Genomic DNA, 11,886 nt, shown 5'->3' with positions numbered 1-11,886 from the left:
CCTAGGCCCTAAACTCCAGAATTCCCTGCCTAAACCCCTCCGCCTCGCTACCTCTCTTTCCTCCTTTAAGACGCTCCTTAAAACCTACCTCTTTGACCAAGCTTTTGGTCATCTGCCCTAATTTATCCTTATGTGGATCGGTGTCAAATTTTTGTTTTACTACGTTAAAGGCGCTATATAAATACAAGTTGTTGTTGTTGTTGTTGGCAGAGTCTTTTTGCTTTCTGATTGGCCGTGGGAAGGCGGTGCGCCGCGAGGCTGGACATGTCGGGCAACCAATGGCGGGAGTGTGGGGGCGGGGCGGTTCGGTTGGCGGCGGGCGGTCATGTGATGACACCTCCGGGAATATATCCAAACGTATGTCCAACCTCGTCGACATCAATAAGACAGGTTATCTGGTCATTATCACATTGCTGTTTGTGGGAGCTTGCTGTGCGCATATTTGGCTGCCGCGTTTCCCACATCACAACAGTGACCACACTTCAAATTGGCAAGGACCTTGTCGGACGTAAAGCGCTTTGGGACGTCCAGTGCTCGTGCAAGGTGCTGTATCAATGCAAGTCTTTCAGAGTTTGCAACCCGAGTCCCGATGCAGCTCGCCGGTTTGAGGCCTCCAGATCCGGCGAGGCCGGCCGCCAGCAAGATAAATTGCGGGGAGGGACCGGGGGTGCGGTGGTCGCAGTCGCAGGGAGTGGGGGGTGGGGGTGGGAGCGGCGGTGGGTCCCGCAGCGGCAGCGGCCAAGATCCGGGGCCCCACAAAAAAGTAATTCAGCGCTTACTTTTGGCGGACTTCCGGTTCCGTCGCCTGTGGAACTGGTCAGAGTATGCACGGTGCTGGCTCCGATCAGTTCCGACCTAGATTGGCAATCGGGGTCCTACTTACATCATAAGAGCCCGATTTCCACATTAAAAGGGGCCCTGTCGCCTGAATCAGGCGGGCACTTTGGACACCTGGTGGTAAGTCCCTTTCAAAATGGAGCCGGTCGCATCGCTGGTGTTAGCGTGGTGCTGAGGCTGCCGACCCCATTTTGTGCCCGTTAACAGCAGGCGAAGAGAGTGAAAACACAGGCATATACTCCTCTACCTCTTCTGCTGAATTCCTGTAAATACTTCAGCTATGGTCAGCTTCCAAATGGTTCTACAGAACAGGTTTGACTGGCTATGTTGCAACATAAACATTTCTTACATGTTCTGATGCCAGAAAAGGCCTAAAAACAAGCTTAATTTGATTAGTAAAAGCAGAAGGTGGGTTTAATTCCCTCTGAATGCACACTGCTTAATGCCTTTCCAAAAAAATCATTCTGTACACTAGCAATGCTAAACCATTTAAAATAATGAGTGTTAAAAGAGCAGGCGATGGAATTATCAATGTAATGGTCAGAAGCAGTGCGCTAAGGTAGGTTTGTACAGCCACTTTAAAGGTCTCTGGGCACTGGGCAGTGAGTGACGATGAATTACACCTGGTTGCCACCCAAGTGATAATGTGTCATTTTGTACACCTATTCATCGAAACCTACCACAGAAAGAAAACACACACACAGTTATTGTTTTGGGCATCTTAATGAGACTGACATAAGTCCCAGGACCTCGATTAATTGCACTGAGGTAATCCCGCTGGCCAACATTACCGAAAATGGCTTCCCAAGACAAGACAACCAGGAAAGCTCAGGTTAGAGAGGGAAATCAAAAGTTGCCGCACAGCTGGTTCCAAGGAGGTTCCTGTCCATCTATGGACGCACTAGGAATCCACCAGATCCTAAAGCCTGTGAAGTAACAATCTTCTGGACAGGTTTGAGCTTGTCGGATTCCTGCCTACGCCCTGTGGAATACCAAGATTGAAGTGACCTTTGACACTGACGCCAATGGCAACCACCGCATCGCCATTGTAGACAAGATCGCAGTCAATGACAGGCACAGCTCCAGGCAGCAGAAAAGTGCAAGTCAAAGGAACAAATTCCAACTTAAAACAACCAATGGATACATGCTGGAGTCTCTTAGCTTTCAGCATGGCGACGGCGGCGGCGGAGGGTGAGAAGCAACACAACAGAGAACTTTGCAGTGGGCCTAAAGTAATATAAAAACAAAGCCTGCAACAAAGTCAGAAAAGGATTCCATCACATCAATCCCTTGACATCACACCGTGTGATATTTGTAACATTCAGGCAAAGGAGGCAGCCTGGATTTCCCCAAGAAAGGGGAGATTACTTTGTTGAGAGTTTTACTATTGGCCTCCTTACACGGGAGCAGGGGGCGAATGGGGTATCTGGAGGGGCATCTACCCCCATGGCACCTGAGATTCTGCCAGCACAGGGCCGACTCCCTGTAGTGAGGCTAGTGCTGGAGGTCACCTTTGGACGTGATCCTGGCATAACCGGTGGGATGGCAGCCCAAGCATTTCCATCCCCTTTATAATTAAGTCCTTTAAGTTGATTCATATTTGGCTCCTTCATGTCTGTCAACTTTTGGCTGTTTGCAGTTATGCAACAATTTTAATAAACAACAAGCAAACATTTCAACAAATTGTGTCCTTGTAATCTCCTCCCCCCGCCCTCCCCTCCCGCCACACCTCTAAAGGACAAGCACACTGCAAAGGTCTTAATGACCTGAACCTTTTTTAGAAAGGATGATAAGGCAAAGCTAAAGAAGAACAATTCTAGGGACCAGGGACAGTGCTGGCTGTTAATGGGTAGATGTTAACTTGGAAACGTTTACTTCAAAACATCTAGAGCTGCCTCTGATGGCTCAGTGAGCTGATCCAGTAGCCGAACCACAGCTTCAAGCCCCTGGCTTGACGGAATAGTTACGTAGAATTACTTAGATTTTACAGCACAGAAACAGGCCATTTGCCCCAACTGGTCTAAGCCGGTGTTTATGCTCCACACGAGCCTCCTCCCGCCCTACTTCATCTCACCCTGTCAGCATATCCTTCTATTCCTTTCTCCCCTCACGTGTTTATCTAGCTTTCCCTTCAAAGCATCAATGTTATTCGCCTCAACTACTCCATGTGGTAGTGAGTTCCACATTCTAACCACTCTCTGTTTAAAATCATGAAAGATTTAGATAGAGTAAATAAAGAGGAACTGTTTCCAATGGCTGAAGGGTCGATAACCAGAGGGCACAGATTTAAGGTGATTGACAAAAGAACCAGCGGTGACACGAGGAAAATCTTTTTTACGCAACAAGTGATTAGAATTTGGAATGCACCGCCTGATTCAATAGTCGCCTTCCAAAGGGAATTGGAAAATAGTTAAAGGAGAAAAAAATCACAGGGATATGGGGAGAGAGTGGGAGAGTGGGACTAACTGGATTGCTCTTCAAAAGAGCCGGCACTGACTCGATGGGCCGAATGGCCGCCTTCTGTGCTGGACTATTCTATGATTCTATGATAAGGAAGTTTCTCCTGAATCACTAAAACAGATTATCTGGTCATTTGCATATTGCTGTTTGTAGGACCTTGCTGTGCGCAAATTTGCTGTCGTGTTTCCTACATTGTAACAAGGACTACACTTCAAAATTACTTCATTGGCTGTAAATCACTTTGGGATGCCCTGAGGTCGTGAAAGACGCTATATAAATGCAAATTGAACCCACAACCTTCTGACTCAGAGGCGATAATGCTACCACTGAGTGAAGGCTGACTCTAAGAGCTAGAGGTGGGTAAGAGAACGCAACACAGGTCTTTGTAAATGGGTTTATGGTTTAGCACACAGAGGGAATCCCCCACCCTACTATTGGTTGACGGACAAGCAGATAACTGATAGCCCACTTTCCTTCCTAGATGCCGCTAGCGTGTATTTTAAGTGCAGCATGTACCTTTGTGTGATCACGCGTGTGCATGCACGTACACCCGGGGCAGTTAATCATCCCAATGCAGACATCTAGAGGCAGAATCTCATATAAAGAACAGCTCTGTGGCTTGAGGCAAGGGGGAGAGAGTCAAGCAGAGCCCCGGAACCTTTTTGCACAGAGGGTTGTGGAAAGCACTGACGACACAGAGTTGGTGTTAGAAGCAGGGACCAAGTCAACAATAAAGAATAGGTTAGGCAGGTGGTTGAAGGAAAGGGGAATAAAGGGATATGGGAACAGTGAGGGAGGGGGGGGTGGCCATCACATTAGGACTACTGCTCATGTGGAGGTTAAACACCAACACGCACTGGGTACAGTAACATAACAGCAACATAGTAAAAGTTACAGGCAGGAGAAGACCGTCCGGTGAGACCACACCTTGAGTATTGTGTGCAGTTTTGGTCGCCTTATCTGAGGAAGGATGTTCTTGCCATGGAGGGAGTGCAGCGAAAATTCACCAGACTGATACCTGGGATGGCAGGAATGACGTATGAGGAGAGATTGGGTCGATTGGGCTTATACTTGCTGGAGTTTAGAAGAATGAGAGGGGATCTCATTGAAACTTACAAAATTCTAACAGGACTAGACAGACTAGATGCAGGAAGGATGTTCCCGGTGGCGGGGGAGTCCAGAACCAGGGGTCACAGCCTAAGGATAAGGGGTAAGCCATTTAGGACAGAGATGAGGAGGAATTTCTTCACCCAGAGAGTGGTGAACTTGTGGAATTCTCTACCACAGAAGGCAGTTGAGGCCAATTCATTAAATATATTCAAGAAGGAGTTGGATATATTTCTTAAGGCTAAAGGGATCAAGGGATATGGGGAGAAAGCAGGGACAGGGTACTGAATTTGGATGATCAGCCATGATCTCATTAAATGGCGGAGCAGGCTCGAGGGGCCGAATGGCATACTCCTGCTCCTATCTTCTATGTTTCTGTGTCAGTCCATCTATGCCGCCTATCCACAGTCTTCCCATGGTGCATTTCTAATAACCCTGCATCCCATTTGTTGACAAGACGCTGTCTAGTTCCTTCTTGAAACCCATTAAGATTTCTTGCCCCACCACCTGTGCCGGTAATCTATTGCCCATACTGACCCCCCTTTTAGTAAATAAGTTCCTCCTGCATTTCCTATTTTATTTTGTTGTCGTTAATTTGTAAATATGACCCCTTGTGCTTAAACTCCATAGATGGCAGAAAAGCTTCCTTGGATCCAATTTGTCCGAACTTTCATAAGGTTAAACATTTCTGTTATGTTGGATGGCCTGTTTCTGTGTTGTAATATCCAGTTAATTCTTCGTAACCACGTCAAAGCTTTTTGGGTGAGACACATCCCCTTATCCCTCTGTGCCATCGTCACCCCCTTCCCCAAACCCCCAGGTGGCTGTGCCTGGAGCATCTTCAAACATGCGTAATCTGTTTACGACCACAAGTTGAAAAGTGCTACAACTTTTCAGGCTGAGGTACCTCAGACTCTGTGCAAAATTATCAAACCTTCTAGCATCACCCTTCAGGGTAAAGTCCACTGTGGTTATTTATTTTTATTGAGTAAACCTCTCAATGATTTGTAATCTGAATGAACCATAACATAAAGTCATCATGACCTGGAGCTGCAGACTTGGCTAACACAAAGCTCAAGTTACTCCATATGCGTGTTAGCTTAGCTCAGTTGATAGCACTATGTCCCTAAGGTCAAAAGGTCATGGATTCAAGCCCCACACACTAGCAGAACTTGTAAACTAGGACGACATTCCAGTGCGGTACTGAGGGAGTGCTGCATTGACAGGCATACTGTCTTTGGATAAGACACTCAGCTGAGGTCCTGTCTACCTGTTCAAGGATCCTGTGCTACTAGTTGAAGAGCAGTAGGGCGTTCTCTAGGAGTCTTGACCAGTGTTTCTCCCTCAAGGAATATAGCCAAAAACAGATTGACTGGTCATTCATCTTGTTTTCCTTTAGAGCTTGTTGATTGTGCAGATTGGTTGCCAGGTGTGGCTCAGTGCCTGTGAGTTGTGAAGGTTGTGGGTTCAAGTCCTACTCCAGAGACTTGAGCACAAAATCTAGGTTGACATTCCACTGCAGTGTGGAGAGAGTGCTGCACTGTTGGAGGTGCTGTCTTTTGGATGAAACGTTAAACTGAGGCCATGTCTCCCCTCCCAGGGCACTATTTCAAAGATGTGCAGGGGGCGTTCTCCCCAGTGTCCGGGCCAACATTTACCCCTCAATCAACACCGCTAAAAACAGATGATCTGGTCATTATCACATTGTTATTTGTGGGAGCAAATTGGCTGTGGTATTTCCTACATTACAACAGTGACTGCGCTTCAAAATTAATGCATTGGATGTACAGTGGTTTGGGAAGAGCTGAGGTCGTGAAAGGCACTATTTAAATGCAACTTATTTCTTTCTTTCTATTTAGCAACAGTGACTACACTGCAAATGTAATTTATTCAGTGAAGTACTTTGAGACAGTTCAGTGTGATAATAATGTGCTAAATAAATATTGAGCAAGGTGAGAATTAATTGCATGCTGTGCTAAAGTGGTGAGAAATTCTACGTGGTGGATTGAAATGAACATATTCCCACACGCACATATCAGGACTGACTTTCCTTTGCCCTCTGCACCAGTTCCTGGGGAAGTAGGAAACAGAAAAAGGTTTGTTTTCATTCATTCTCAGGATATGAGTGCTGCTGGCATGGCCAGCATTTATTGCCCATCCCTAGTGGCACTAGAGAAGGTGGTGGTGGACCTACTTCTTGAACCGCTGCAGTCCATGTGGTGAAAGTACTCCCACAGTCCTGTAAGTAGGGAGTTCCAGGATTTTGACCCAATGATGATAAAGTAATGGCGATATATGTCCAAGTCAGGATGGCTCCCATGCATCTGTTGCCCATGTCCTTCAAAGAAGAAAGAAAGTCTTGCATTTATATAGCACATTTCATGACCTCAGGACGTCCCAAAGCGCTTTACAGCCAATGGAGTAAGTTTGAAATGCAGTCACTGTTGTAATGTAGGAAACGCGGATGCCAATTTGCACGCAGCAAGCTCCCACAAACAGCAATGTGATAATGACCAGGTAATCTGTTTTAGTGATGTTGGTTGAGGGATAAATATTGACCCCAGGACATCGGGGAGAACTCCCCTGTTCTTCTTCAAATAAGAACATAAGAAATAGAAGCAGGAGTATGGCTGATCTTCGACCTCAACTCCACTTTCCCGCACTATCCCCATATCCCTTGATTCCCTTAATATCCAAAAATCTATCGATCTCAGTCTTGAATATACTCAATGACTGAGCCTCCACAGCCCTCTGGGGTAGAGAATTACAAAGATTCACCACCCTTTGAGTGAAGAAATTTCTCCTCATCTCAGTCCTGAATGGCCGACCCCTTATTCTGAGACTGTGACCCCTGGTTCTAGACGCCCCAGCCAGGGGAAACATCCTCCCTGCACCTACCTTGTCAAGTCCCTTAGGAGTTTTAAATGTTTCAATGAGATCACCTAGAGAACCTTTGTTGCACTCCCTCTAAGGCAAGTACATCCTTCCTTAGGTAAGGAGACCACAACTGTACACAATACTCCAGGTGTGGTCTCACCAAGAATCTATATAATTGTAGTAAGACGTCTTTACTCTTGTACTTTAATCCCTTTGCAATAAAGGCTAACGTACCATTTGCTTTCCTAATTGCTTGCTGTACCTGCATATGAACTTTCTGTGATTCGTGTACAAGGGCATCCAGGTCGCTCTGAATACAAACATTTCCCAGTCTCCCACCCTTTAAAAAAGATTCTGTTTTTCGATTCTTCCTACCTCACATTTCTCCACATTATACTTCGTCTGCCACCTTATTGCCCACTCACTTAACTTGTCTATATCCCTTTGCAGGCTTCTTGCGTCCTCCTCACAGCTTGCTTTCTCACCTAGCTTTGTATCATCAGCAAACTTGGTTACATTACACTTGGTCCCCTCGTCTAAGTCCTTGATATAGATTGTGAATAGCTGAGGCCCAAGCACTGATCCTTGCGGTACCCCACTAGATCCTGCCAACCCAAAAATGATCCGTTTATTCCTACGCTCTGTTTTCTGTCCGTTAACCAATCCTCAATCCAAGCTAATATATTACCCCTAATCCTATGAGCCCTAATTTTGTGTAACAACCTCGTGTGGCACTTTATCAAATGCTTTTTGAAAATCCAAATACACTACACCCATTGGTTCCCCCTTATCTATTCTGCTAGTTACAACCTCAAAAAACTCTAACAGATTTGTCAAACACGATTTCCCTTTCATAAATCCGTGTTGGCTCTGCCCAATCCTATTATTATTTTCTAAGTGCCCTGTTACTACATCCCTAATAATAGATGCCAGCATTTTCCCTACTACTGATGTTAGGCTAACTGACCTATAAGTTCCCTGTTTTCTCTCTCCCTCCTTTCTTGAATAGTGGGGTTACATTTGCTACCTTCCAAGCCACAGGGACTAGAATCTAGGGAATTCTGGAAGATCAAAACCAATGCATCCACTATCTCTGCAGCCACCTCTTCTAAATCTCTAGGCTGTAGGCCATCAGGTCCAGGGGATTTGTTGGCTTTTAGTCCCATTAATTTTTTTTAATTCGTTTTTGTTGGATGTGGGCGTCGCTGGCAAGGCCAGCATTTATTGCCCATCCCTAATTGCCCTTGAGAAGGTGGTGGTGAGCCGCCTTCTTGAACCGCTGCAGTCCGTGTGGTGAAGGTACTCCCACAGTGCTGTTAGGTAGGGAGTTCCAGGATTTTGACCCAGCGACGATAAAAGATCGGCGATATAATTCTAAGTCAGGATGATGTGTGACTTGGAGGGGAACTTGGAGGTGGTGGTGTTCCCATGCGTCTGCTGCCCTTGTCCTTTTAGGTGGAAGAGGTCGCAGGTTTGGGAAGTGCTGCCGAAGAAGCCTTGGTGAGTTGCTGCAGTGCATCTTGTAGATGATACACACTGCAGCCACGGTACGCTGGTAGTGGAGGGAGTAGATGTTTAAGGTGGTAGAGGGGGTGCCAATCAAGTGGGCTGCTTTGTCCTGGATGGTGTCGAGCTTCTTGAGTGTTGTTGGAGCTGCACTCATCCAGGCAAGTGGAGAGTATTCCATCACACTCCTTACTTGTGCCTTGTAGATGGTAGAAAGGCTTTGGGGAGTCAGGAGGTGAGACAATTTCTTCAGTACTATTCCTTTACTAATACAAATATCTTTAAGTTCCTCATTCTCACTAGACCCTTGGTTCCCCACTATTTCCGGAATGTTTTTTGTGTGTTCTATTGTAAAGACAGATACAAAGTATTTGTTTAATGTCTCAGCCATTTCTTCATTCCCCATTAAAATTTCCCCTGTCTCTGCCTATAAGGGACCCACATTTACATTCGCTAATCTCTTTCTTTTTACATACCTATAAAAGCTTTTACAATCTGTTTTAGGTCTCTTGCTAGTTTACTATCATATTCTATGTGCCCTCTCTATCAATTTCTTGGTCATCCTTTGCAGAATTCTAAAATCCTCAGGCCTGCTACTCTTTTTGGCAACATTATAAGCTTCTTCCTTTAATTCTATCTTTAACTTCTGCTAGCCACAGTGGGACCACTTTTCCCATGGGGTTTTTTATTCCTTAAGGGAATAATATTGCCACAGGATTTTTTACGTCCACCTGAGAGGGCCGATGGAGACTCAGCTTAATGTCTCATGTGAAAGACAGCAACTCTGACAGTGCAGCACTCCTCAGAGTGTCGGCCTAGATTTTTGCTCAAATCTCTGGAGTGGGATTTGATCCCCCGGCCTTCTGCCTCAGAGGCAAGAATGATACCCACTTAGCCACAGCTGGCTCGGTGGTAAAGGCTGTGGTTTTGGAAGGTGCTGTCAAAGTGACATCAGATCTCCATCCATTAGCGCATGGTGTGCATTTTCTGGCAAGCCAAGGCCCAGCTGGAGAAAGCTCCTATTTGAAACAGAGGGGAAGGGGCCAGCTGCCTGTTTTACACTTGCTTTTGCCTTCCATTGACTTTCCACCGGGTGGGTAGGGATAAAATTGACCCCAATACTCTGAACAAAATTATTACCAATTATATTGATTTTCAGAGAATCATTTGAGCAGGCCCTTCCTACAATTATTGAGTATTTGGGCTTGAAGGTAGATTCTTAGCAATGGCCAAAAAAACTAAAACGTAAGAACATATTGGCCCGTATTTTCCGATCGCAGGACTCCCGCGGGCGGAGGCCTGCGATCTGGAAAAATCTACGCCCTTACCTGAGGGCTCGCGGGACGCACACACTTCCGCTCCTGGGCCTCTCCAAACTTGAAGTGTGCAGGGCCCACGTATCCCAGGGACGCATGTAGTTCGCAGCGCCCCTGGGATCACATGGGCCATGGGGAGCCAATCACAGAAGGGAATCTCCCTTCATACATTTGACAGGAAGACCTGTCAAATATATGAATGGAGATCACCCCAAAAATATAGTAAAAGTTTAAATAATTTTTTTTTAAATCACATTTTTAAAATGACTTGAAATTACAATACATTAAGTATTTTAAACAAAAACTTGATTTTTTGAAAAAAGTAGTTAAAGTTTTTTATGGGGCTAAAAATAAATTTACCTTTTTTAAAGTATTTTTAAATGATAAATCAGTGAAAACATTTTTTTAAAAACCTTTTTTGAACTCTTACACTTACGCTTTTACCAGGCGTAAGAATTGTAAGGGTTTTCTGCGAGCAGAGGGTCTCCAAAAAGCGGAACTCTCGGCCCGCAGAGGCCCTTCTCCAAGGCAGCCGGAGGATCTGTCAAGATCATTCTTGACAGATCGGAAATGCCGGTTTTCAGCACATGTGCTGTGCGTGCCTGAAACCGGCATTTCCGATGTCCCTACGGGTGGGTACACAGCGCATACCCACCCGTAGGGATCGGAATATCTGGGCCAATAAGTTAACTTGGGGGAAAAATTTGGTTGCTTAGTGCCTCCCGTTAGCACCTCCAGGGGGCGCTAACGGGGCGCTAGGAAGTTAACGCCTGAGCGCGGCGATTTTAGCGCCACTCGCAAAATTAACCAGACATTTTGCGGCGGCGCTAAACACTACCGCCACAATCTCCTGCGCCCACAGATCGTGACGCCAGTCAAGTGTGCAACGCACCGGAAGCACCCCGGACCGGATATTGAGTCGCGCCCCCTGCCTTAGCGCCTGCCGCTAGGAACGACAGGTAGAGGGGAACGTTTTCAAGTCGGGAAAGGGCTGGGGGAGCGCTATTTAAAGATGGCCGCTTCCTGCCTTTTCTTATCGGCAACATTTTTGGTGCACACAGGTTGAGAGGGAGAGAGATGTCTGGAGAGATTTAACGCTGTCCTAAGGAGTTTTGGCCCTCAGCACCACCTTTGAGGTTCCTAAGTACTGAGATCTTTCCCTGGGCCTATCCATTAGTGTATCCAACACAATTGTTTTAGCGGTCTCTCCAGGCCGAGATTCAAGGCTGCAATGAGCAGGGTGTGGCTGGCCAGAAAGATGGCCCTTCCCCTTTAAGAACTGGATGGTGCCAGTCTGTCTGGCTTCCATGGTAACTGACATCGCCTGAGCTTCAGTAGCGCTCTGAGACAGTGCCTCGCTCCCCTACGTTAGCGCCTTAAGAGAGGTGTGTAGTGCCTGATTTAGCGCTCAAATCACCTCTAGGGGCGATAGAGGCGAATTTTGCAGTCGGAGGCGATAATTAGCACCGGACGCTAAACTTTGTGCCCGGCCGATATTAGCGCTCCAAAATGGGCGATACCCAATTTCTCCCCTTTGTGTCTTTCCCATTTCATCAATCTTCGCTGCTACCAAACTTATTGGGCCCAAAGAAAAGCAGCAAACTTTCCTGTGGATTTGGGGTAGGTGGAGGCTTGTGGTGGCAGTAATTGGGACAGGACCCAGTTACATAGAGTTTACAGCACAGAAACAGGCTATTCGGCCCAACTGGCCCCTGCCAGTGTTTATGCTCCACACGAGCCTCCTCTCACCCCTCTTCATCAAACACCATCAGCATAACCATCT

At 46.4% G+C, this 11,886-nt stretch overlaps 1 protein-coding gene across 1 annotated transcript in view; it reads left to right on the top strand.

Moving 5' to 3' along the window:
- Positions 1-2,006: 2,006 nt before the first annotated feature.
- LOC147122380 (vitellogenin-like) overlaps positions 2,007-11,886 on the top strand; it is a 140,818-nt gene continuing 130,938 nt past the window's right edge. The window contains exon 1 of the mRNA XM_085978276.1: positions 2,007-2,028. Coding sequence (XP_085834402.1) covers positions 2,007-2,028 — 22 coding nt within the window. The remainder of the gene's footprint in view (positions 2,029-11,886) is intronic.

This window comes from Somniosus microcephalus, chromosome 3 (genome assembly GCF_052327205.1).
Source record: "Somniosus microcephalus isolate GS21.2 chromosome 3, FLI_Smic_1.0, whole genome shotgun sequence".
Taxonomy (NCBI): Eukaryota; Metazoa; Chordata; class Chondrichthyes; order Squaliformes; family Somniosidae; genus Somniosus; species Somniosus microcephalus.
This window is presented reverse-complemented; position numbering and strand designations above follow the sequence as displayed.